Source organism: Podarcis gaigeae, assembly GCF_964106915.1.
Source record: "Podarcis gaigeae genome assembly, chromosome: 1".
Taxonomy (NCBI): domain Eukaryota; kingdom Metazoa; phylum Chordata; class Lepidosauria; order Squamata; family Lacertidae; genus Podarcis; species Podarcis gaigeae.
The window spans coordinates 85,196,957-85,223,973 of NC_139678.1; the positions used below are offsets into that span (position 1 = coordinate 85,196,957).

Below are 27,017 nucleotides of genomic sequence, written 5' to 3' on the forward strand. Positions count from 1 at the left end.
GCCTTTGACAGTTAAAGGTTTTTTTGTTTAACCTATACTGTGCTGCTTTTATTTGGAACTCTTTTACTCAGGGGTGGACAGTGGGGTGGGGGGAAGTGTTTACCTGACCTCCTGATAGGTCAGTCACTACTGCTTATTTGGAGAGGTGAGCTGGCTGCAAATTTGGGAGTTGGTGTGTTTGCACCACGCCAGTGTCCCTCCCATCCCCCTTTTCTTTCCTGGTAAACGGCAGTGGATCACATGCCAGAAAGTCAGGTAGGTGTCTCTGCCCCTCCATGCCACCTCACTGCTGGTTTTACTTGTGTTTTTTTTAATAAACTGCCTTACTTACTTTTATAATTGTATGATTATATTTTTATAAGCTTTCCTGGGTCCTTGTGGTGAATGGTGGGCAATAAATCTTATACAAAAATAAATAAATAAATTGCCATAATGAGCCCAGAGGGGCTTCTGTTTGTTGTGCTAGTGAGACCCACTGGATTAAGCTGATTGATCCTCTGCCACTCTATGGTTAAGATGCAAGTGAATCATCTGTGGTCTAGCTTGGGAGGTGAACAAAACTGTGTAAAGTAAACAGCTCTAAGCCTGGAGCAGCAAATCTCTCTCTCTCTGTCTGTCTGTCTGTCTGTCTGTCTGTCTGTCTGTCTCTCTCATCTCACACACACAAAAACAACCCTAGCAGTAAAGTGTCTGGGGAAAGCTCAGTTGCCTAGAGCATGGTGCTGATAATACCAAGGTTGCAGGTTCGATTCCTGCATGGGAGAGCTACATATTCCTGCACTGCAGGGGGTTGGACCAGATGATACTTAGGGTCCCTTCCAACTCTATGATTTAAAGTTCTGTCCTCATCTCCTAGTGTGAGTCCTGCAAAAGAGTAGCCTACGAAACCAAGAACTTAACATTCTGGGGAGGGAGGAATTCCCCCATTTCTGCCATCTCCACTCTTTGGTGCTAGTCCCTTTGTCAATTAAATAGTATGCAACTCCAACCCATTAGCCACATGTGTAGCTCAGCCTATAGGTACCACGTATATTCATTCCATGGCATACTTACTCCACAAGCAGTTTGCCTTGCCCACAAAATCTCACACACATCCTCCCCTACCCAATCTTCTGGTATGCCAATTCCATAAAGATACTCACCCATGTACTCCAGTGTGCCAACACGACGCCCCAGCTGGCGCAACACCAGTGGGTTGTAGGTCTGGGCACTGCCAAAGTCAATAATTTTTAATGTGTTTGTGGGGCTGACAATGATGTTATCAGGCTTCAGGTCGAGATGAATGATGCGCCGTCCATGCAGATATTCTAGTCCTTGGAGGATTTGTGTTATGTACCCCACCACATCATCCTCTGAGTAACGAAACCTGTAGAGTAAAGCATGTCACCAAGAGGATAGAGCGAAGGACACAAGAACCCTTCCCTTGCACTTGTACTGATACTGGTGCAATTAAACAACAATATGGTACCATTATTCCTAAATAAGCACACTGGTGACTTTATGTTATACACAGTGAAAACCCATGATTACCAGTATATTTTCTATTTTTTTAAACAGGTTATACATCTATTTTTGTTTTGGTTTCATGCATTTGTTGAACTGATCTTTTCTTTTAAAACTTTCCCCTGTCTGTACAACCCCATTCAAGGCCCACCTATGATGTTTTTTGCTGACAGTGGTCAGAAGTTAAAATTTTAACCCCACCCCAACCTCATCCTTGTGTGTTGCTGTGTGACAACGGGGGACATTAAATGATCAAGGGCTGATCAATATGTTATTTTCTTACTTTCATTTTTACTTTCAGTCACTTCACCACCACCCTGTTTCTGTTCTACATTACTTTGCAATTTCCTTAGTTCCTGCTGCTTAAGCTGTGCACGTGCAATCAAAATAGCATTGCTCCCACACAGGAAGGAGGACAGGAACAGGACAGGGTGCCCCAAAGGACATCCCAGTGAGGATTAAGCAGACTTAGCAGCCATGGAATTTTGACGGCTGGAGGAACATCAGAGAAATGGGTGGAATGGAAAATGAAACAAAGGCACGAGGGGCTGACTGAACAGAAGCACTCCACACTGCAACATGTTCCTGTAGATTCCACTTTTCGTAACTAAATACCACCACCATATTCCTTTTCTTATAATGCCAGAGACCGTCAACATCTGCTGAAGCTGAATGTTGGAACATTCAGGACAGACAAAACCAAGTACTTCTTCACACAGCACCAGCCAAGCTATGGTGCTTGCTCTCACAGGAGGCAGTGAAGGCCACCAAGCTGGATGGCTTGAAAAGAGGATGAGACGAATTCATGGAGAAGGAGAGGGCTATCGGGTTGCTGGAACCACAGGAGGGTTTGAAGAATCACATGGAGTCTGAAACATAGCAATGCAGCCCCTCAACCCTTTAGGGAAATAGGCAGCAGTTACCTCTAGTTGTCTTGTGTCCACTTGGGGTTTTCTGTCCTGTCTTTTATCCATTTGTTGGGTTTGGTTGTTTTACCCCCAGCCCACCCAGTGCTCCAACTGATTGTGATCTTTCTGATTTGAATCATAGCCTAAACATTTTGCAATTCCTTCCCCCACCCACTCTGGTTCTGTATCATCAGCAAAATCTAATGTTTTACTGAAGTCATTAATCATAATATTGAACAGTGCTAGATCCAGGACAGAGACAGAGACATTTTGGCTGCCAAATGCATTAAAATTAAAATAAGAGGCTCTGGAAACCTGTGCTCTATACAGACTCATCTGAAAAAAGAAATTCCTATTAAAAGTGTTGCAAGGAGTATCAGTTGCACAACAGAAAGCCACTTATGATCCAATGACATAATAATAATAATAATTTGTTATTATCATTATTATCATCATGTTATACTACTAATTAGTATACTATTATTTATACATGTGGGACGTGACAAAATACATTATCTCCTGTCAGAATACTGCATTCCATTTCTACCCATCAGTCTGCATTCTATGCCCACTGAGCACGTTCAGTTCTTATTGGGCTATTAGGTCTCCCCACCCCCACAAATGTTTTGTACTTTTGCCAACCTTGGGGCTTCCCTGAGCCTTTTGTACATGGGTGGCACTGTTTTGGCTACATGAGGACTGGTACTCAGAGATCTGAAGTTGCTGCCAGTATATGATCATGTTGGCAGTGCCATCAATTGACATGGTGCTTTGTAGCAGGGGTGGGGAATCAGTGGCCCTCTAGATGTTTTTGGGACTCCCAACTCTCACCAACTCAGCCATTGGCTGTGCTGATGAGAGGCAGAATTCAACAGCATCTGGAGGACCATGAATCCCTCACCCCTTTTCTTATGCAAAGCAACAACAAAAAAGGTCTTTGCCTCAAGGAACATATACTATGCATTTCAGCCACAAGAGGAATAGGAGAGGCAAGGGTTAACAACTAATGACTGTAAGCCCATCAAGTTGCACATTCACAGGAATCCGCTCATGTCAATCTCATGAACATCAAAGTGCAGGAAAGGTTTATATCCATTTATCTTTTACATATTCACAGAAGTAAGATTGCAGAAAAAAATTCCTCTGTATAATGTGGTCCTCAGTCACTAACTACCGGTATAATGTGTTTAATATGGTCCTCAGTCACTGAGTACTCTTCATTCAAGCCAGGCCCTTCCTTGAACCATCCAGGTGTATTTTACTAAAGGTGTCCTGCAGTGTCTTAAAGCATAGCATAATTTACTTGCCTCTTGCTGTTCCAGATTATAAAGCAGAAGATGACAAGGAATAGGTTCAAATGTTTGGGTCGAGTGGAGGTATCTGCACTGTGTTACTTTTATTTCCCTTCAGCTCTACTATTCTGACTCAGTGGCACAGTTTGCCTTCTTCAATTGCCCTGTTGTGAATAGGTCCAGTTATCACCTCTGCCATGGATTTTCTGGTCAACTAAAACTGATTCAGGCCCACAAACTGATTCATGCCCCCATTGTGTGTGACTAGACCAACACTACTGTCTCATCCTGGTTTTTATGTTTGCAACTCTCTGTTACCTTGCTAGTTAGCCAAACCCCTCTGTGGCCCAATGCTTGGCCCTCTCGGACACAGAGCTTCTCTTCTTAACATCCTGGAGTCCCACCCCTAACCCCCTCCTGCCTCCCAACCTATCCCGCAACAAACCTGTCAACAAAGTGGTAGAGGATCTCCTTCCCAGGGCAGTGTTCAGCTATCAGCACCAGATAGCGGGGGGTGATGTAGGCCTCGTGCAGAGTCATGATGCGATCGTGGTGCAGGCCCTTTAGGATCTCGTATTCCTGCAGGACGTTCTGCTTGCCTTCCGTTTCATAGGGCACAATCTTGGCCATGAATCGCTTGCCCGTGGCATTCTCCTTACATTCCCGAATCACTCCAAACCGGCCCCTGCACATATATACATGGAGCATGCTAAGTGCATGTCTGGACGCTTGCTAGACCTGCCTAACAAAAGCTAAGGCACAGTGTACATAGCTTCTGTTACACAGCACTGCATATGCAACCACAGAGTTCAATGGATATGACAACAGTTTTCATATAGTTAAATCACCCAAGATTGGCTGAGACAGAGTGGGCCAAGATGCACTTGTGGGCTGGAGGTTCCCCATCTGCTTTACAGAGTGAGACTATAAGACTGTGATAGTACAGTTTTGGACAGTACCACTCCAGATCACAGCTGCGAAGGGGTCACATTTTTGAATGCTCCATCTTGTAACAAGTTCATTGCATGTAGTAAGCAAGAACATTAAGAAGAGAGTTTATAACTAAATGTTTCTGATAAGATAGTTTAGTACATATAAGGTTTTTTAAAAGCACTGGAGGGAACATTCAAAGATATGTGTTTCCCAGGCACAGCAGTATGAAGTAGTGCAATCCAGAATTCCACCACTTTGGTCTACTACTTTAAACTGCATAATGCGTAGAAAGAGCTCTTGAATTTGTGTGACAAGTTTAATCTCCATCGGCTTAGTTGAAATGAAACCGCTGCCATATGATTCTTGCCACTTTCATGCAATAAACATGGTTGTGTGATTGGGCCTGTGGAGATGAGAGTCGGAGAGTCAAGTACATGACTGAAATGTACCATAATGGAATGGAAGGGGGTTTAGCATTGCTTGGGCACAGAGGAGAAGGAGGGCAGCAGACGGGGGCAAGGGAGGCTGCTAATGCTATGGCCACAACATGAGAGGCCTTGGTTACATCCAGGATCAGAGAAGGTCAGTTGCTGCATCCAATGCTGAGAAATTCCTGGTCCAGAAATGGACTAGAGGGAGGCATCATTCTGTGCTGCTTTGCACGCTATCTAGGAGAAGGTCTCAGGTTCAGACCCTGACATATCCAGGTGCAGGGCAGGGAACAAGGTTTTCTCCTTTGAACCTGGAGCACCAACAGCTAGAAAATAGTGGACCAGAATGACCACTTCCTGCACCGGGCTGTCAGCTTCCTATGTCCCTATGAAAGATCTCTTACCTTGCTTTCTCATCCAAAAAGGTGTAGGGTTTTTGAGGGACCCCTTGCCGCAATGACGACTCATCCTTGGAAGTTGAAGTGAGCCTGCTTTGAGCCCCACTCCCAGGGGTAGTGCTGCGGCTCAGAAAGCGAGTGTGAGAAGGCCCCTCTTCTGGGCTGGGGGTAACTGGCTGGCTGCGTGCACCTTCCGTTGTGCTGGGCTCCCTTGGTGGGATGGAGATAAAAGAGGTGGCCATATAGGGAACAGCTTTCGGGGAGACGGTCACTGGCGAGTCTGCCGCGGGAGTTGGTAAGGCAGGAGAGATGGGCGAAAACTTGGAGACGGAAGAGCCAGGGGAGGATGCCGCAGCAGGCGAGACCCTGGTGGGCACTGAGGCACTGTGGGTGCTGAGAGAAGATGCTGTTCTGGAAGGCTTCGAGTCTGGCTCTGGAGAGGTGGATGGCGCAACAGCTGGAGGTTCGGAAGACGAGGCCTCCTTGGAGGATGGAACCAGGGCCGCAATTGGGAGCTTGGCCTTCACCGTGGCCAGAGGCTTTTCCTCAGGTTGAGTCACTTTGGGGGCAGCAGGAGCCTTTCCCCCTTGTGCCGGCACTGCCCCCTTGTGCTTCCTGGGAGGGGAGGACGGCAGGGGACCTGTATTTTTGCGCACAGGTTGGGGAGACTGGTCAGTGAGGGTCTGGGTGGATCTGGTGAAAGCGGCTTTCTCCGCGGCAGTTGTACTCTTTTTGGCAGTGAGAGCTGAGAAGGCAGTCTTGGGTTCTGGGAGAGGAGAAGAGGCTGATTTAGGCTCAAAAGTGGAGGGCCTGCCTCTTTTCAGAAGGCAAGGGAAAATCCATATAGGGAACCCCTCTCAGCCACCACCAAATCTATAGAGGGAACCCCTCTCAGCTATCAAACAGTGGGAATGCCAACTATAGCAGAGCCAGCTCAATAAAAGAAATATCCTCCCTACTGAGGGCAGCTGCACCTTGACACCATGAGGTGGGCTTGCAGCCAGAATTTAGGACATGGCTTGTGGAGTACTTGCAAGCACAATGGCTGCATACACACCATTCAGTTTTTGAAGCACACCATATATCTGAAACAAATCCCCCCCCCCTCAATAATCTTGGGAACTGTAATTTGTTAAAGGACCTGGAGGGGTAAACAACAGCTCCTAGGTTTCCTGGTAGTGGTGGGAATGTATTTTCAATGTATAGTGTGTACACAGCCACGGCAACCTATTGGTTGGTTCAGACTGTCAGGACTAAGAGCACCTCCCTTGTCCTCACCTGCACCCTCAATGAAGACCTTCCCTGAGGGGTTGCTGTAGGGGCCTTGTCCGGCCTTGTTGGCACAGGCAACACGAAACTTGACCATGCTCGCAACGGGGAGATCTGTCACGTTGAAGTAGCAGTCAGCGATGCCTGAACTGACCAACTTCCACTCATGCTCTCCTGGGGCGGGGGAAGAAATACATGAATTAAAGCTATATGCAGTAAATATAACACATTAAAGACCAAACAAAACCAATGCTAAAAACCAGAAACTAAAAAATAAAACCACAGAATGCGGGGAAAAAATCAAAATGAAAACGCAGTGCAAGAAAAAAAGATTTGGCATCAGACTGAAATGCAGGTAAAGAGAGGGTTGATTAGATCTTAAAGGGAAGGGAGCTCCACAAAGCATGGGGAAGAATGCAAATGAGACAGGACTGTAAATAGCTTGGTCCCAAACTGTTTTGGGGCTTTGTAGTCATGACCAGGATTTTGAATTGGGAACAGTTAGCCAATGTACAATATTGGAGTCATATGCTCTGATAAGCACCATCCTAGCTACTGAATTCTGCACCAGCTGAAATTTCTGAACCTTTTCTGGAATCAGCTTCATGTAGGGTGTGCACCATATCTGCTAATCTGGATCATGTTACCAAAACGTGTGACAGTGGCTGGATATTGCCTCGGGGAGGGGGGGGCTCACTGGAAGAGGTTGTGCCTTGCATGAAGATTGAATCTAGTCTTGAAAACACCCATCTCTACAGAAAGGTGATGAACTCCGCATCTTGTCCTCATATTTGGGCTGAATCTGTAACTGAACTGCATATAATGCAAGAGGATGGGGAAGGGAGACTTTTTGGTATTGATGTACCACCAGCTGTTTGGGACTGGGCAGGCAACTAAAGGAGTAGTAATGAGAAGATGACTGCGAGTTGCACTGTAGCCTTATTAGAAGAATAAAAAATTCTGCACATGCGAACATGGAGGTGGTGGATATGGAGCCCCAGAAGGTCCACAAAGAACCAGGGGAATGCATGTGACAACTAGAGTCTCTGCAAAGGAAAGGGCAGAAAGCAGCTGGCAATATTTTCCACATCCCACCAGTTCATACCATCCATCTTTCGTTCCAGCGTGTACGTGCAGGGTGCCTGAGTATCTGCTGGCCTCCATAGCACCAGGACTGTGTTCCTGTACTTCTGGGGGATTTCTGGGGTGCCTGGTCTCCCAGGAATCTCTGTTAGGAACAGGTTTGAGAAAAGAGAAATGAATGGAAAAGCATGAGATAGTAACCTATGAGATATGGAATGGAAGGATCTGTCGATTTCATTTCTCACAGTTTCTATTTTTTCCCCAGTCTTAAATTCAATTCTCCACATTTTGCAGGAATTTGTGTATTTTTTTAAAAAAACCTCATGTACCATCATTTTAGTACAAATCTCTCCTGATAAATTTCTGCATGCATTTATTTTAACTAAGGTACACATATTTACACAAATATCTTCATTTTTATGCATATATTCCTATAATACATGCATTTTTGTAAACATTATTTGCTTGGAGAACTGCATTTCAGAATTCAGATGAGTGTGGGAATGTAAAGGGAGAGCTGTTTCAGAATAGGTGAATTTGATAGATTTGGTTGTCAATGCACACTGAATCATATTTCTCTTCCATTGCTACATGAGATATATTGCCACAACAGGCTCATAGATGTTTGGTTGGGGAACCTCAGGACACTCTTCTTCTATCCTTACTTGCTACAGCCAGGGTGCAGGAACTGGTGGCAGTGCCCAGCGCATTGGTAGCATTGCATTCATACAAGCCTGCATCCTTCTTGGAGACTTTGGAGATGGTGAGCAGCTGGCGGCCATCTTTACATGCCACAATGTTGAGAACACCCTCTGATACCAGGGTGTTCTTATCTGCAGAGGACAAGAAAACCGATCCATACAACCACTCTAGGTATATCAATATCGCACACTGCCTTACATCCTCCTCCTGTAGCTTGTGCTGTAATGCATCTTTGCCACAGAGTTCATACTCAGTCATGTGAGCTTCATCAAAAGTCGGAGCACCTCTTTTCCTGGCTGAACCCGAGGGGTCCCTATCCCAACAGAGTTCGGCACTTCTGAGTTCCAAGAGAATGTAACCATTTGGATGGCAACCAGTGCAAGGATACGCAATTTGCATCATGGTGATGCAGGGGTATACAGCTAGGTCTGTCTGCACGAACGCCCAAATGGCAGCTCAGTTCTGGGCTTGACCTCTCCTAGCTCTGTGGCTGAATCTGCCTTGGGTGGCATTGCATCATGGCTGTCTGGTAAGATAACTGTTAGGAATCACACACTGGGAAACAACTCGGCAGGTATCAGGCTCCACCTTTCTGATCTTGAGAGTCAAGAAGCTATATTGCTTCTTCCAGCCCCAACATGCAGACACACACGCTCCTTGTGACACAATGCTTACCTTTCATCCAAAGTATGCGAGGGGCAGGGCTGGCTGCAGGAAGGCAGCAGAGCTGCACTGCCTCTCCCTCCAGCAGTACCTGGTCCTTCAATTTTATGTGGAAAACTGGAGGGAAGTCTGCGTTGGACAAAGAATAAAAGGGGTAAATCCGAGGCTGCTTACAAGTACCGCATAGATGGTGCTAAAAGGCTTGGCAAGAATTCCACCCCCAGCATAGAAATGATCCCCTGTAACAGGGTTGGGGAAACCCCAGGTCTGGGGGCCAATTGCAGCTCCACAGGACTCTCTGCCTGGCCCTCAGAATTCTACAATGCCTCTCTCCATAGGCCCCACCCCCTTTTCCCACGCTCCACCCCTCACTGGTCCTGCTCCATGGTTTCCTTGAGTGTTTTTGCCTAGCTGGAATGTGTCCCTGAATGGTAATAATGCCTCTTGCTTGCCTGGTCATTTAGAGGTGTGAGGAGTAACCTCTGACTTTTGCATGACTGGAATTTGGCCTGCTCTAAGGAGTCCCACCTCTTCCACTCCGTTTTGCGCCTGGCTGTGCCCACCACTGACAAGCGGCCCACGTGGGAATGTGGCCCTCCGACTGAAAAAGGTTTCCCACCCCTGCCCTATAGTGGAGTGGAGTGGAGAAGATACAAGTTCAGTCCTTTGCCATCACGTTTCCCTAGAACGGCCTGCTCTAATTGCCCCAGCGGCTGGAACTTTCTAGCACAGCTGAATAGGTGAGAGCAACTCTGGCTTCCACTGGCCAGCCACACCAGGCTGAATTTATCTCAATGGCAGCCCCACACTTCTTTATGGGCATACCTGACTCGCTGAGCACATAGGGTTGGCTCATAATGACAACACCGTCCCCTCTCAGGCTGGCAGGAATGTTGGGCTGTGAAGCAACCTTGTCTTTCTTGGATCTGGACAAGCTCCAGCGTTCCCAGCGAGAACCGCGCCGCTGGCTTTCACCAGGACCTGTGAAAATGACAGATATGGGTGGGCTCTTTCTTGCGCAAGCCAAGAGAATCCTGGGAAATGGTTGGGGGGCCTGATTGACGCAGTGCTTGCTTTAAAGACTGTCTCAAGGCAAATCTTTAAAAATGTAGTATAAACACTGACAACTGGGAAACACTGGCTTGCAAGCGCTCCAGTTGGAGAACAGCCTTTACCAAAGGTGTCACGGGCTTTGTAGACACTCAAACTCAGGACGTAAGGGAGAAACATGCTAGGAGGAAGGCACGCTTGGCAAATCCACACCGTGATCAACTCCCACCCGGAAACCAATGTCCTCACTGTGGAAGGATGTGTGGGTCCAGAATTGGCCTCCACAGTCACTTACAGACTCATTGTTAAAACTGTTTATGGAAGACAATCTTACTCGGCTATGAGGGATCGTCAAAGAAGAAGAAGCTTCTACTGGATGTGTGGTGTGCTCAGAGCAGGATTAGTCACTCTCAGATCACACATACTCTTCCACCTCAGCTGTGTTAGCATCCTCTAAAATATCCAACTTATTGTTCTCTCTTTTCTCTCTCTTCCTTGATCCCTAGTTCCTCCAGCATTTTCCTGGAACTTGTACCACAACCAAAAAAGTGGCCAACAAGTTGGTGGAACTACAATTTGTAAGCCTCACTCCCTCCCCCACATTAAAAGTCATACAGCACTTATAAAGGATGCCTTTAAACATGCACAGAGGAGCCATGCTCCCTCAATGGAGAAACATCAACCATAACACACACACCCGCTTTCCCAGGTGGGAAATGGTTGTAGACCATTGCTCACCGCTGCCTGTGGATGTGTCAGACTGGAAGGACTCTGTGGAAGGGACACTTGCAGACTGGGCTGCCAGCTGGTTCTGCGGGATACCCACTTGACGCAGGTTTTCCCCCTCTGAAGTTGCACGGCGCAGGTGAGAGAGGAAAGGAGCTTTCTTCTCAGGCTGCCTGATACGGTCGCCACCAGCAGCAGCTGCCTGGTCTTCTTCGCCACGTTGTGAGTGGCTGCGCAGATGCGTGGAGAGGCGCCCCATGGTGGTCCCGATCTTCCTGCGCACAGCCATGACGGGTGACTCACTGGAGCCAGGCTCCGACTGCTGGCTGTCCGAGTCCTTTTTGTCCTTGGAAGCCAGGCCCCCAGACAGCCTCGCCCCCCCTCCTTCCTCCTCCTTGGCCTTCCTCCTCTCGACGGGAGGCGTGCGTCGGAGTCGCATCGACATCCTGCGGATGAAGCCGCCCTCCTTCTCCACTTCATGCAGGTCCTGCACAGAACGAGAGCGCTCGCCCAGGTGTCGAGAGACCCCAGACTTGGACAGCTCCAGTGGGGCACCCACAGGCCCTGGCCGGTAGATGCCCTCTTCCCGCGGCCTGGCCAGCTGCCGCTCCTCAGACCTGGAGAGCAGCTTGCGGCCCCTGCTGAGGGAGCCTTCCCTGCCTCGCTTGAATTTGGCCTCAAAGACCTCTTCCGAGTCAATGTCCAGGATGTGCTCAGCACTGGAGGAGCGAACTTGGGGGGAGGGTTCCTTGCTGGGGGTCTGCGCAGCCTTCTTGGCAAAGGCAGCAGTGGGGTGGGACTGTGTTGCAGCTGGAAAGGTTTGAGGTATACCTTCTGAGGCAGCCGCAGAAGGTTCTGCGGCCTCCCTGTGAGGGACCTGGGATGACTCGCCAGCCAGGGTCTGCATGACATCAGCGTAGGCCGAACGCTTGGGGGCCGAGCTGCCTGGGGTGGGTGAGATGGGTGTGCAAGTTGTCGACTCCCTTGGAGAGCCTATGGCTTTCACAGCTTCTGGAGCGTCAGGTTTGGACAATCTCGCCAACGCCTTTTCCTCAGGTCCCCTGGTGGTTGGTCTCCTCAAGCTAGCCCTGCCGATGGGCTTTGTTCCCGCCTCTGCCTCAGGGGTAGGCGGCTTGGAGGGAACCTCGTGTGGCGTGTGGGGCCTGGATTCATTCAGAGCGGAGAGGGACGGTGTCTCTTTCAGCCTCTGGACTTCGGCCTGGGCTAAGGGGATTTCCAGCGGTGCTCCGGAGCGGCGGTGCAGGGTGACAGGTTCCCCGTCGCCTTGGCTGAAGGAGCTGCTCTTTTGGAGGAGGCGCCCCTCAGGGGGCATGTGCTGCGGAGCCGTCTCAATGGAGGCTGCGCGCACCATCTTGTGCCCGGGGGACAGCTGCTTCTCCAGCCTGGGAGGCCTCAAGCCCTTTTTCTCAAGGCCAAGGGTCTCCAGCAGTGGCCCCCGCAAGCCGCTCAGCTTGCCGTCCACGGGGCTGCCGTGCATCAGGCGCTGCCGCATGACCTCTAGACGCTGGGTGTATTCTTCCTCTGGCAGCCCGCCCTTCCTGCGGTACAACGTGCCAGGGCTGGGGCTCCGACGGGGCAGCTCCATGGAGGCTGCTTTGGTCAGGCGTTTGCGGGAATGGGGCTCCGCTTCATCCGAGGGAAGACTAAGCAACAAGGCGCTGTCGGCAGAGCTGCCGCGGCGCAGCTCCCCCTTACGCGAAGCTTTGTCAGATGCTTCTGGGGAATCCAGGCTGGAGCCTTTCTTCAGGGCCTTCCTGGGGTACTCTGGCCTTTTCTGGGCCTCGTGAGTCTCCTCGTCGGAAGAGCCAGGCTCCTCAGCCTCTGTGGAACGCTTCCGTGGCAACGTGCCCTTCTGCCTCCTGAAAGAGAGCTCTGCTTCTTCCTTTCTCTTGGGATCCACCACAGCTCCCTGCCCCTCATCATCCTGCCACTCCATCAATGTGCCCTCTTCATCTGCTGGAGCCCCCTCAGGGCCGGGAGGCTCATCATCTGTTGGGATCTCAGTGAGGGACATGCGGGAGCCGGAAAATTCGGGCTGATGGGGCATGGGAATGTAGGGCAACTCCTCTGGGTCATCAGAATCCGAAGAGGAGGACAACACCGAGGTCTCCTTGAGGAGTCGAGGCACAGCAATAGACAAGTGGCTGGATGTGTCCTCTAGGAGTTCAGGAATCGGCCGTGGCACCATGTTGCACTTGTAGCTGATCTGGGAGCGCTGGGGAAACAAAGCACATGCTGAGGGAAGAATGGGATGGAGCTCAAACAAAGACCCAGAGTGCCTCTGTTTCACCCACACCTCATTTCACAGGCTTGGCTGCCCACCCTCTTGATGAGGTCAGACTGTAGCTCCCATCATCCCTGACCATTGGACATGTTGGTTGACCAACAACATCTGAAGAGCACCATGGAAAACTGTCAGGGGCCACATCTAGCAACTGGCAGGGTCATATGCCCACACAGTCGCACACAGACACTAACAATTACACAAACACCACTTGTGCCTCACGGCAGCATTTTCTGCACAATGGTGTCCACCTTCCCATCCACCCCCTCCTTAATTTTGCTGCTGGAGGGAATTCACAACCGCAAATCAACCAATCAATAAATTGCCAGCACGCTGACAGCTGCCAAGGTGTTTCCTGTCTCCGATACTAAGTTTACCTGCCATTTCCGGCGAGATATGAAGAGCTTGAGATGATCTGTACTGATGCTCTTGCCCTTGGCTAATGTCTGAAAGGAAGGGTGGAAGCAGGCAGGGTCAGAAGAACAAGCAGAGCTCTGTAGCTGGGTCAAAACAAAGGCCTATCCAATCCAGCTTGTTTCCCACAGTGGCCAAACAGATGCCTCTGGCTCAGGCAACTAGAAAGAGTTGCTTTTGCTCCCTGCATGTGTGGCAGAAGCCTTTGCTTGAAGGAACCTCTCCCACTTTGAGCTACCAAGATTTTCTCCTGCCTAGAGAAAGGCATCACCACCCAACATGGGCCCCACTTCTCTTTCTAAAGAGGCATCAGCAAATGGACTTACCTTGAACCAGGGGTGTTCCAGGGTCTGATCTGCATTGGGTCTCCTGGGAAGGAAAACAAGAAGGAGTCAATATGTAGATACAGCATTCGCTAGCGTAGAGGAAAGCTGCAGCTAAAGCCCACACTTCCACACACTGCTCCTCAGCATGTCCTTTTCCTTTCCTTCTGCTTCCTCCAGTCCACCTCCAATCACTCTCCTCTCTCCCACCAAAAGCAGAATGGCTTCCTCCTATTACTTGCCTTCCAATGCTCCTTCTTTCCAGGCTTGAATCAAAGGACTGTGAGAGCATTTCCTTGCTTTCTAGAACGGCTAACAAACCTCACAGCTTAAAAAGAGTGAGATCACTCTTGCACAATCACCTTGCTTTTTTTCCCAAGAGGTAGGGTTAAAATACATTACATCAATAAATAATACACTATTCTTGCTTGCTACTATAGTAGACATGGAAGTCAGGGTGAGAGGATCACATGGGTAATCAAACATTGTGTCCCCAAGCATTGTGTGTCTTTGGGCTCCTTCAGACAACCTGTTTACTGAGTTGTCATCCTGATTTGCTTACACAAAGCTTACACAGACAGAGGTTATGCCATGTCTGGTCTTCATTGAGCATTCGTTCCAATTTGTGGGGAGGTTATACAACAATGATCGTTCACCGTCATTTGCTAGTTTGGGGTTCTTATATCTCCTTAACCATTCATTCATCCCACACTTTCCAGTGCATTTCTCTGTAATTTTCCTAAGTGCAAAACGTGTGTTAAAGTGGATGTAGTGTGTGTTGGCCCCTTTGGGCAGTTGTTTTATTGTGTGTGTGTTCTGCAATATGTTCTTGGCACAATAGCACTCTGCTAGAGATTTATTTTGGTTTCCTTTGACTTCTGTAATGCTTCCTCAATGCTATCACATTATTGCCACCTTTAGAGGCTATACGGCTACAAAAGCTGAACAAAAGTATACCAGAATCCTTGTGGTATAAAAAGTCGCAGGATTTCAGCAGGAAGCCACAGGATCATGTGTGGCCATCCTGAGAGCATCCTGAGCACAAATCATCATCAATACACAATAAAAAGGATGTCTGGAGGGGCCCTAGAGCATATTTTCTCGCTGCAAAGCCCTGGCAGCCTGCTGGTGACTTACCCAGGTAGGGGAGGCCTGGAACTCTCTTTGGCCCCAACTCTAAGGTGGCTTTTCTTTCTGTGCCTCTGGACACATAGCTTTCCCTTTCTCAGAGAAGGAATAATTATAGTTGTTTTTTCCCTCTCTCTGCCATGGGGGTGGGGAGTTTGTGTGTGGGGAGTCCTCTTTGCACCCCACACAGGTAAATGCCTCTATCTAATCCTCAGGGAGACCCTTAATATACCCTATTACTTACAGGCGATCATTGACCAGTACTTTGATAACAAAGCCTTTAGCCTCTCTCGTCAGTCCTGTGAACATACTCTCCTCAAAAGCCACGTTGTAGTTGCGGATGTTCATGAGTGTGGTCTTGTCGTTCTCACCCACAAACGGGGAGATCCCTGTGAGACTGAGAAAGGGAATAGTCAGAAAATCATTGGCTTGCAGGCTTGAGACAAGCTTTCTGGGTTTCCCATGCCCTTGCATGCAAGGATGAAGTGATGGGGTGAGGAAATTTACCAGGGTAGCTTTTCAAGGTTCCCCAAGCCATAATTCACACCCTGGAGACAGTAGAGCATGGCTCTCTGGAGAGCTGAATGGGAACGCTATGTCAAAGCATAGTGGTGGAATTATCTGCTTCCAGGACAAGGAAGAGCCCTGGTATTTCTCATTGTGCCTTCTCTTTACCATAATAGGGTAGAGCTGCAAGGGAGATGAGAGGAACCTGAACAGTCCTAGCATAGTCCTCCAACCTGAGACTTACCATAGATATGTGATTACTCCCACAGGCCTGTAAAAAAAGAACAGACAAAATTTCAGTTCTTGGACAGGACATCTCTAGGAGGAGTTAAGTTATATGATCCAGGTGGTACCTATACTTAGTGATCTTAAGGACAGATAGATTAAATGGGATGATGGTATCAGGGGTTGAGCTCTTTGAGGTTCTTTCCAACTCAATGATTCTGTGATTGTAAGGTTAGGGTCTGGACAATAGAAGGGCTGTTGCAGTTGTCAGATAAGGTGTGGTGGCTTTGTTCTGCAAAATAGATGGTCAAGTAGAAGTGATCTGTTTCTACAAGAGCTAAAGGCTAGAGACCCCTCTGCCAGAAGAGAGCCTTTGGGGAAGGGGGCTTACCTTCCCTCTCCCAGTTGTGGAATGTGCTAACTCATATGCCTCTGTTTTTGCTCTCTGCAAGAATACTATGTTGCTGGTGGCCCCCCTAATCTGATGAGGGAGAAGCATCTGCTGGAGTATGTTTAATGCTGTGAAACTCCACCTATGTTCAACATGTACTGTATGCATGTGAAAATAAACCATATGTTACAAAACAAAAAAAAGCAAGCCTTCAGAAATCAAGTTTATGACACACCCCTGGAGTTCATAGAATCATAGAATCATAGAGTTGGAAGAGACCACAAGGGCCATCGAGTCCAACCCCCTGCCAAGTTCTTACTGCTTCGAGCCTTGGGGTGCATGTAACAATAGATAGATTAGATTAGCCCCTGGCTAGCAAATGGTATGGCTCCATGATCAGGGAGTCCAGAGCACCAGGCCATTCTAGGGTCTGCTGTGTTTGGATTTGTAAAGGGTCTTCAAGAGGTCGGGATCCAACTTAAGGTTAAAACAAATGCACTACAGTAGAATGGGCAATAATGAGCCAGTGCATCATGCTCACACTCCCCAAGTAAGACTTCTACAAAAAAGTGTTTTGCACTGTCCTTAAGGGGAAACAGCATGGGCTGATCTGCAAGAGTCAAGGCAAAACAAGCTGCACAGTCCATGACAGGGAGCAACCTTGATGCCTCTCTTGTGCTGGCTCTGCCCCATGCAAACCAGCAATTGCAAGCCCAGATCCAATTGAGTTTGTTCTTCCAATAGGCATCCCACAGTCCCAGAAAAATCTTCTGGACTACAGGCTAAGCAAGGGCCTATCCCAGTAATTCCTCCTCTCTGAAATTGCCCAATACTCAAGCTCAGGAATTCCCTTTTAGCTTTTAATTTCTCCTTTCTGGTGCTCATTTCAGGGATGTGTGTGCACAGACATACATCATATTGTGCAGGTGCATCTGTTTACCAAACATCAGTGACACCGGAGACTGGACTCTGGCTGACAATCTCGGGGCCCACAAATTCGGGGGTGCCATACTTGCAGTACTGCAGCTCATCCGGAATCAGCTCTTGGGCATTGCCAAAGTCACAGATCCGCACCTGATCGCTGCCGGGTTCAGCCAGCAGCAAGTTTTCAGGCTGTGGGAAAGGAAAGTGGAGAGGTATTAAGGAGGTGCCCCGAGAAAAAGCTGCTAGGTAAGCAAAATAATTCACAACTGTGAAACGTGACAGATTCTCACCCACAATAGGCACAGATTACAGAAATCATTCCCTTCTCTAGGGGATTCCCTACAGCCAATATTGCATTATTCACACCAGTGAGCTATGCTGTGGTCTTCTAGCCCCTTTTCATGTCCACTACTTCCTCAATGCCATGCATACTTGTAACTATTTCCAGCAATCTCCTGAAAGGAGGAGCGTGTGTGTTTATTGATCCCTTAGATTTGCACAAATCCAGAGAACTGTACCAACATGTCACATTAAAATTTTCAACGCCATCCATCTCCTCCAGGTTGCATGGATGGAGATCGGAAAAGTCAGCCACAACCTACCCTCCAGAGATGGCCCAACCAGGTATGGCAGGAAGCTTTATCTGAAAAACGCACCCAGCCAGAGGTGAAATAAAAAGTGGCAGGTTCCTTTTTTCCTCATAATAATTCCAGTGTCGGAGAGCCCAGGTCACCTCTCTGCCATCAATTCTTTTGGTGAAGTGTGATATCGTAGGTGGGGCAGCATCATTTCTTATCGTGTCCCATAGAATGTGCATACCTCCTGCCCCCATTTTCTTTCATTGTTTTGTGATATATGTGTCCTAATGGTGAGATTGTGTACAAGGTGTGTCATCTTCCTGGTGTTATTCCCATTCTGGACAGGGGATGGAGGGGTTCGTTCTTTCCTTTTCTCCCTTGTTTGGGGTTCTCTGTATACTATTCTGTACATTTAAGAACTATGTGTGCTGGTTTACATGTTAGGTGGTTTTAGTGTATGGTTCTTGAAAAATCTCAAATGTGTTTCTCAGAATAAAAGAACCAGACCCAATAATTTGTTTTGAGTAAGAGAACAAAACAGAGCTCACAATCCTTTCACACAAAAATTCACTCCTGGTTATCCTCCCACTCTGAAAATGTTGTTTTTTTTCTTCATTTCAGCAGTATAATTAAGGGAGGGATGCGACAGGCACCCATTATCTGCACTTTCCGGAAACAACTGAAGACATTTTTGTTCAGACAGGCTTTCCCAGCTGGATAAATGGGTCTTTACCACAAGTGTCTACATTATACAGTTTTAGTTTTGTTTTAAATGTGTTTGCTTTTTTGTGTTTTTAACTGTTTCTAATTATCTTTAGTCTTGAGACAGCTGTTCAGAAGGCAACTGATAAATCAATGATGGCAATAATAATTTTGTTGCTGTCATTGTTGAACAATTGGGGAGTCAGAAATCCTTGCCAATCTACATCAAGTCACACAGAAATCTACTAGTAGATCAAAGTCCCCCTTCTGCTCACCCTTACTGTAGTTTTAATAGAATTAAAACTATACACATATATAAAATCTATCAATGTTTAGTTGTTTTTTAAAGGATTTTTTCCTATTTTTTAATTTTTAATCTGTAAGGTGCCTTGAGTCCCATCAGGGGAAAAGGCAGGGTATAAAACAACAACAACATACTATAGATTACAGGTACCTTGAGAACATCACTCTCTATTTAACAAGCATATATTATAACGGGGATTCTGCCATCAACCTCAGGTTGTTTGGAATTTTTGTTCTCACAAGGCAGTGTGACACCTTTGGCTACCCAAGCTGGTTCTTACTCCATAAGCTCCCCAGAACCTCCTTGCAGCCCATTCATTAGCCCAGTGGAGATCTGGTGGAAAGCCAAGGAAGTTAGGGAATTGAAAAGCAAGGGAGACAAGCCTGAGGGCTTCCAATTGTTTCTGCAATGCAGGATAGCAGCTCTCACCAACACATTTCTAGAGCAAAGTCTAATTCCACAGCATCAAAGATCATATTAGTTTAGCCATTCCTTGTCAGGGCAGGGTCTGGCAGACAACAAAAGGACTGCTGCCCAGGAAGGAAGGAACACCTGCCGAGAGTCTGAGGGTCCTGCTCCTGCCTCTCTCCACCAGGCCTAGGGCGGGGCCTGAAAAAAGCACTGTTGCTGCCCAACAGAGAGTACTGTTTACGTTCTTTAAAACTGCTTTTTAATTGTTTTTTTAATTTTTTTTTTTTTAAATTAAACATTTTAAACTGTTTTTATATGTTGGGGTGTGTTATTCGGCTGTTTCTGTTGATATTTTGATTATGTATTTTGTGTTTTTTATCTTGTAATTTTATCTTGTGAACTCCCCTGAGACCTGCGGATCAAGGGTGGTACAGTATATAAATTTAATAAAGAATAATAAGGAATAATAATTTTGCTGCACCACACTAGGTTCCTTGGGAAGGACTGGTTGTTAAACTACTCTAGGAATTGTAGTTCTGTGAGGGGAGCAGCCTTAGCAAACTACATTCCCCAGGATTCTATGCGGGAAGGAAGCCATGACTGTTTAAAGTGGTATCATAGTACTTTAAATGTATGACGGGGCCTATGATTTCAGTCCGTACAAAGGAAGAGTTGAATCCCAACCAGGCTGAGCCAAATGCTCAGGGAATATAGATGAGGGCCAAGGCCGACCACAGCAGGACACCCCAGGGTGCACTCACCTTAATGTCAAGGTGCAAGATGCCATGATGGTGGAGGTAGCTGACACCCTCCAGGACCTGCCGCATGTAGCAACGTATCTGCAGGGGAGTAACCCAGCAACAGTCATAAGGTACAGTCAAACAAAGAGACATCCAATTAGACACACACAGAAGGCGGGATTCGAGCCCAAACCACCAACTTGTCATTGCTATGGAAATTTGCTCGTCCTTGTCCCTGGTACTTGTTTAGCTAGATTTTATTTTTATTTTTAAGATCTATTGCTTTTCAATCATTTTCAAACTCGATGATTTTACTTTACCTGCTGCTTCACTGGCTATACAGTTGTTTTCTTTTGCTGTGTTTTTTTTATTATTGCATGAAAACTAATAGGAAAGCCATACAGGCTGAAAAAGGGGCGTTAATACATTTTCTAAGAAATGAAGCCCTTCCAGGACAATGAAGATAAGATGGCCTTGGGGGCCTGTTCCCATGACAGCAGCCTGCTCTTACTTCAGATTCGCTCACAGAAGTCTTCCTCGCAATCCGCTCTAGCAGTTCTTCTCCTGTGCAGCTGTATAGTCCGTCAAGGGAAATGTCATGTAAGTAGAGGCCCCACCCTGACAGCTTCTCAAAAGCAGTGTCCACCTAGGAGTCCCTCATAACCATTACCAAAAAATAAAATATATGTTTTTTAAATGGCCTACTGCCCTGGATACTGGGTCTCCCAACCACCACCAGATCTCCCAAATAGAGGATACAACTCCATGACAATGATGATGGCATTCCTCTTCTCAAAGGCATCATGGAAGTAGACAATGCGTTCGTGGTCCAGCTGAGCTATGATACCAAGCTCACGGCGTGCTGATTTCTTAGCTTTGGCACGGCACGGGATAAACTTGGCGGCAAAGGCCAAACCGGAACTCTTCTGGGTCACTCGCCGCACGTACGAGAAGGCTCCCCTGAGAAGAAGAAGAAGAAGAAGAAGAAGAGGAAGAGGAGGAGGAATTTGGATTTGATATCCTGCTTTATCACTATGCTAAGGAGTCTCAAAGCGGCTAACATTCTCCTTTCCCTTCTTCCCCCACAACAAACACTCTGTGAGGTGAGTGGGGCTGAGAGACTTCAGAGAAGTGTGACTAGCCCAAGGTCACACAGCAGCTGCATGTGGAGGAGCGGAGACACGAACCCGGTTCACCAGATTATGAGTCTACTGCTCTTAACCACTACACCACACAGGTCATCATGAGGCACAACCCAGATCCATTCCTTGCTCTTCCCCTTGTTTTGCTGAGTTATGGTCATCCTGTTTTGACCTTGGCCCAGCTGGTCAAGGAAAGAGGTCAGAGGGCATAGCAGAGTGACTTCTCCTGTAAGGATGGAGGAGTGATGGAGAAGCAGAGGGCGTTCTTGAGAGAACAGGCCCATCCCCTGCTGTTTTCTAGTCCTCTCTAGAAAACTTGTTCTTAACCTGAAGGGAGAGGCCTCCAATTAATATATCAATTAAATGCTGGTAAAGCACAGGTTTTTACCAAAGCAACACAAGAAGCCTCGGTGAAAGGCTCTAATCCCAGAGCAAACTCCCAGGGTTGAGGCTGTGCCACTATCACCAGCAGAGTCTTCTGGAAGCGGGAGGCTTCGCCACAGTTCAGGGACAAGGTGGTAGTACAGGCAGGTGTCTGCTGCATCCTTCTACGTGCCTCGGAGTGAGAGGTAATTGCCCCCACTCCCCCGGAAGAATCAATTCAGATTAAATCCCCATATGTGAGTAAAGGTGGAAAAGCAGCAAGATGCTGCCACTGCCTTACTTTGTGAGCTTCTGACAACTGCACTGAGCCCCAGGGATCAGCAAACTGTGCACCATGGGGAAAGACCTGGTCAACCCATGGGTGGACCTGTGTTTGTAAGTCCAACAAAACTCCTGTGGCCAAGTAGTGCATCTGTTCCTTTACATGTCAGGGTGACTGACCTGTGGCCCTGCAGACGTTGTTTGACTCCAGTTTCTATCACTGACCATGCTGGCTGGGACTGATGGAGCCCAACAACATCTCCATGGTCACAGGTTTCCCATTCCTTTTTAAGGAGCCTTCAAGCCTCAGCCACCTCACACCAAGAGGAAGGCCCAGTACAACCTGCCTTATCTTCCTCCTCTTCTCTAACTGAGGACTCCCTCACCTGCCAATCTCCTCGTGGACATCATAATATTCAGCCAGGCGACGAGCTGTGTGTGCGGCTTCTTCTGCCCGTGCGGCGTCAGCATCTGGCACAGCTAGAGAGAACAACAGTGGGAGCAGCAGTGATAGATCAGGGGTATTGGGGGGGAAGCATAAGCAGCACAAGACCATGACTCCTCCTGGCCCCCTTTGCCATTCACCTGGGAAGCTTCATCATCCTCATGTAGAGCTGACTCTTATCCCATTGGCCCACACTGGTACAATATTATGAGAGGAAGAAGGGTTGTGCAAATCTTTATGGGTTGTGCAAATCTTTAGTAGGAAGTCCATTATGAGGGACTCCCTTATGGACTTGGGTTTAAATTAGTGGTCTTTTCACCATGGACCACTTGAAAATTTCAGAGCGTCTTGTTGGGCCACTTAATCATTTTTCTGCCTCGTGTAGCAATTATGATGTCTTTCTTATATATTGTTATTCCATAGAATTCAAACTTCAATACAATAAAATACAAGATGAGAAATAAAAGAAGCAGTACAAATACAATTAAAAATCAGTATCACTATTTAATGCAATGGGTGCACCATTCCCCATCTTCAACCTCAAATCCACGGACACACCGCAGATCAGCTGAATGAGTGAATCCCTGGCTTAAACATCATTGGGGAGGGGATGAGCATCCTCATTCACACTCTGGGTGTGCTTCCAAATGCACATTTGAGAATGTAAGAACATGACAAGGCTCCTGCTTGATCAGGCTAAAGGACCATCTGGGGTAGGACTCTGTTCTCACAGTGGCCAACTGGGCACTGTAGCTCAGCAGTAGAGTACGTGCTCCACATGCAAAAGGTCCAAGGTTCAGTTTCTGGCATTCCCAGATAGATCAGGAGAAGACACCTGCTTAGAACTCTGTAGACAATACTGTGCTGGATTTTATAAACTGGTTTGATTGTATAAACCAGTTGCCAATGTTCCATGTAGGGTTCTTAGGCTGGAACAGAGCAGTGATGGTCAATATAGCTCCTGTGATGGGCAGGCAGTCTCTGGTTTGGTCAGGACTACTCTCAGTATGAGAGAAGCGTAGCCTTCTGCCCTTGCCTAGTCAAGTCAATTGAATCTTCTGCCTCTTGTACTAAAGCCTCCAGCTCCACCAACTGACCTCAAAGATGCTGAGTTGGATAGCACACACACACCATCTCTAGATTTGAACATTGCCAGCTGCAATTCTAACCCACAGCCAACACTGCTTTTGCAGTCCTGGCACCCAACTAAAGCCCAGCAGCTCTTATGACTAGCACAATATTACATACCTGCATGGACAACTAGCTCGGCCTTGCAAGACACTTCTCCAGCCAGGTTGCGAGCGATGCACGTGTAGACCCCACTGTCCTGCTCCGTAGTGTTCAGCACAACTAGCGAGCATTCGCTCTCCTCGTACACAAAGCTCAGGTGGTTGCTTTCCGTCAGGAGCACCTCATCCTATTGGGGATATTTCATCAAGACAAGCCACTTGCAAACATCAGGTAGGCGGAACCATTTCATGTGGCAGGCTTCCCCAACCTGTTGCCCTCCGGATGTTTTTGGACTACAACTCCCATCATCCCTAAGCACAGGTTGAGGAAATCTCCTTTATGGTTTTCTCTTACTGTGCTGTTACAGGCCCAGTTTTCTTCAGGAACTGTAAGAGGATCGAGCTTCTCTTTGAGACTCATTGTCCAAGGCCCTTTCCTCAACTGATTCTCTTTCTGAACAAACCCAAGTGTCTCTACTTAGTTGTACTATTCAAGATGCAGGGGAAGAGAATATCAGGCAGGCCTTAATTCCATACCATTGGGCCTTGGCTATTCACATGAAAGGACAGAAGGCACATGCCCTGCTTCCAAGCACCTAGCCACTCAGAGACTCCTGACTATCTCATGTCGGGCCAAGAAGCCCTTGAGTTGGTTAGGATTGAGGGGAATCTGCTCTGCTGAGGAGAAGGCCATGGCTGAGATATCATGGGCCCTAGGAGTCCAAACTGAGAGCCACTGACAGGGTGGACACAGTAGATGCATAGACTGAAGCTTAGGAACATCCTTCAGTCACAGGCAGCCTCCCCAAGACCAAGACCCACACTCACCTTGTACCACATGATGTCCGGGAGGGGTTTGCCCTCCACCACCACAGAAAACTGTGGCGTCTCGCCCACCCCAACGTCAATGTCTTCCATGATCGATTCAAAGCGGGGTGCCTCTGGGGACAGAAACACACAATCTGTTGAAGCAAGGGAAGATCCCCTCCCCTCCCTAAGTGACCCCAAAATAAATAAATTTCCCAGCTTAGTTCACTAAAGAAGCTGCCTATCTTGCTCCCTCCCTCTGGGGAAGACCTTCTCCTCTGGCCTTGTGATATCCGCTTATGTGAAAGCCTAGGACTGAGAGCAGACTGCTGCCCCTTGTGATACCTGGCTGTGGCTTGGGTGGGCCCTAAGTCTGCTTCCAGATTCTGGGAAGAGCTTAAAGGCAAGTTCTATCCCAATGGGCAAGGCTGTGACTCCATATATAAGGATGTGGGGCATGGTTGTCAGCGGAGACATGGCCGAGAGTCAAAACTGGGGATGAAGTTGGAGCATGTCAGGGGTTCTGGGCATCCCATACCTGCCAACTCCAAGCTGATGAAGCAGTGGTCATATCCATGCTGGTTGCTCACCTCGCAGGTCATTTCCCCCACATCCCCCCTGCCCACCCGGAAGAATCGCAAGGCGTGCTGGTCATCATCGGGCATGCTCATCTCCCAGCTGGCATCGCTGTCCTTCAGCACCACACCGGACCTGGCAGGGACAAGGCAGAAGAGCATGGGATGGGAGGCTCAGGGTTGTATTCAACATAGCGCTAAGTCAGGCACCTGCCAGCAGCACAAGGATTACTGCTAGTACAAAAGGACTTTCCCCCTGCACACTCACCCTTTATCTGTTCTAGGGGTTCTCCCAGGCTGGCATGCCAAGCAGGTGTTCTACCACCGAACTATGTCTCTTCCCCAAAGTGGTGGGACCCATAAGGTGGTATTCTACTAAGAGCTCAAGGATTTTCACTTGCACAATGGGAGTTAGTAGAAGACCACCTTTAAACCCCACTACTTTGGAGAAGAGACATAGTTCCGTGGTAGAGCATCTGCTTGGCATGCAGAAGGTCCCAGGTTCATTCCCTGGTGTCTCCAGGTAGGGCTGGGAATGTTCCCTGTCAGAGATCCACAACCAGGCACTGAACCAGATGGATTGCCGGTCTGACTCAGCATAAGGGAGCCTCCTGTGTTGCACCCCTCTTGCCACTAGCAGTTCCTTGTCACCTTGCCTCGCCAACTGCCTCTGTGGCCTCATACCAAATCCAGGTTCCTCAGCAATTAAGAGCACAGCTCTTGCTTCTGTTCAGAATCTTAACACTGAGCTCCTGATGAGAAGCACGACATATTTCATGGGGTGACTCATAACACAGCTCTTTTGATTAATTTGAAACATAAACATTAGCAGCATGAGGAGCTGTTGAGTCACACCTGAAACTAAAGTTATACAATATAAAAAATGTGTTATAATTCCTTTTCATGCATATTCCAATAAATTAAAAGATGGTGAGAATGAATGTTCAGCCAAACACTGTATAACCCACTCAGTGCCGTAGGTTGCTTAAATTGTGACAATTTCATCCTTGGCGTCCACCTAAGATATTTCAGCCGTATATCTGAAAGTGGGAACATGAGATGCACAGGTGTTTGCAGAGACCCACTAGGGTACTGTTAGGGGAGAAAGCAGGGAGGCCAAACTGTGGGTGGAGCCAGAGGCAATGACAGAAAGCGCTAACTAATCCCAGTTTGGTACCCATCCTTCCTGTTAAAAAGACTAAGGAAGAAGAAGCTGAGAGCCAGTACCATCTCCTGGACTGTTTGTAACTACAAAGGCAGACAAGTAGGGGCTGGGGTTGAGGACGATCTGGGATTGTGGGGCAGCATCCCATTCTCCTAATGGACCAGCCTCCACTGCAAAGACCTGTATCAGACAGGTGGACTTACCAAAGGGTTTGCCATTGCTGAGTTCAACATTTGATGGCAAACCCAGGCTTGCGCTCCAAGCTAAGGACAAAATGGCCTTTAAATTGTGAGTCCTTCAGTGACATCAGATTTTCTGGTGAAATTATTCTACCTCACCTTGAGCCTGGAGACTAGGGCAGGCTATAAACAAGCAATGAAATTAAACACAGCAAAAACCAAATACTGTATTTTTCACCCCATAGGACGCACTTTTTCCCCTCCAAAAATGAAGGGGAAATGTGTGTGCGTCCTATGGGGCGAATGCAGGCTTTCGCTGAAGCCTGGAGAGCAAGAGGCGTCGGTGCGCACCGACCCCTCTCGCTCTCCAGGCTTCGCGCAGATTTCCGCAAGCCGCAGGAGGTGCCTGTTCTGGGGGCTGGGGTCGGGGGGAATGGGCACCGCGCCTGGGGGGGAAATAATTCCCCCCCTTTATTTCCCCCCCCCAAAAAACTAGGTGCGCCTTATGGGACGGTGCGTCCTATAGGGCGAAAAATACGGTACCTTCCTTGCAGGCCACCCTTAGAAAAAGTCCCTCCGTTGTTTATTTTTTCTCTCCCTTTGACCCTCCTCCTCCCTTTCCCAAAGATACAAGGCAGCTGTTCTCATCCCAGATCTTAACATTGTCATGGCACATGCAGTTGACTCAACAGCCTCCCAAGAAGTCTGTGAGCTGGATTCTATAGAAGTGTGACTTAGGAGCTTCCCTACCTTCTCCAGGTGACAGCAACCTCTACGTGGTTGAGGGTTACGGTGATGCTGGCCGGCTGCCCCTCCACCGCATACACCACATCCGGCTTGTCCAGGATCATGGGGGCCTCCGCTAGGTAAGGCCCTGCAAGCACAGTCACCATAGCAGGCAACACAAGGAGGTCAGTTTG

At 48.0% G+C, this 27,017-nt stretch overlaps 1 protein-coding gene across 6 annotated transcripts in view; it reads right to left on the bottom strand.

Annotated features, from left to right (window-relative positions):
- SPEG (striated muscle enriched protein kinase) overlaps positions 1-27,017 on the bottom strand; it is a 99,531-nt gene that overhangs the window by 4,168 nt on the left and 68,346 nt on the right. For all 6 annotated transcript variants that reach the window (XM_083726504.1, XM_083726505.1, XM_083726509.1 and 3 more), the window contains 22 exons: positions 26,848-26,971; positions 24,717-24,889; positions 24,200-24,312; positions 23,391-23,559; positions 22,084-22,177; positions 20,670-20,870; positions 20,422-20,482; positions 19,932-20,009; positions 17,192-17,364; positions 15,880-15,906; positions 15,373-15,525; positions 14,004-14,046; positions 13,641-13,709; positions 10,971-13,194; positions 10,008-10,163; positions 9,195-9,311; positions 8,483-8,650; positions 7,840-7,962; positions 6,744-6,908; positions 5,472-6,231; positions 4,149-4,388; positions 1,143-1,366 (listed from right to left, as the gene is read on the bottom strand). In XM_083726504.1, the coding sequence (XP_083582630.1) occupies positions 1,143-1,366; positions 4,149-4,388; positions 5,472-6,231; positions 6,744-6,908; positions 7,840-7,962; positions 8,483-8,650; positions 9,195-9,311; positions 10,008-10,163; positions 10,971-13,194; positions 13,641-13,709; positions 14,004-14,046; positions 15,373-15,525; positions 15,880-15,906; positions 17,192-17,364; positions 19,932-20,009; positions 20,422-20,482; positions 20,670-20,870; positions 22,084-22,177; positions 23,391-23,559; positions 24,200-24,312; positions 24,717-24,889; positions 26,848-26,971 (5,655 nt within the window). The remainder of the gene's footprint in view (positions 1-1,142; positions 1,367-4,148; positions 4,389-5,471; positions 6,232-6,743; positions 6,909-7,839; positions 7,963-8,482; positions 8,651-9,194; positions 9,312-10,007; positions 10,164-10,970; positions 13,195-13,640; positions 13,710-14,003; positions 14,047-15,372; positions 15,526-15,879; positions 15,907-17,191; positions 17,365-19,931; positions 20,010-20,421; positions 20,483-20,669; positions 20,871-22,083; positions 22,178-23,390; positions 23,560-24,199; positions 24,313-24,716; positions 24,890-26,847; positions 26,972-27,017) is intronic.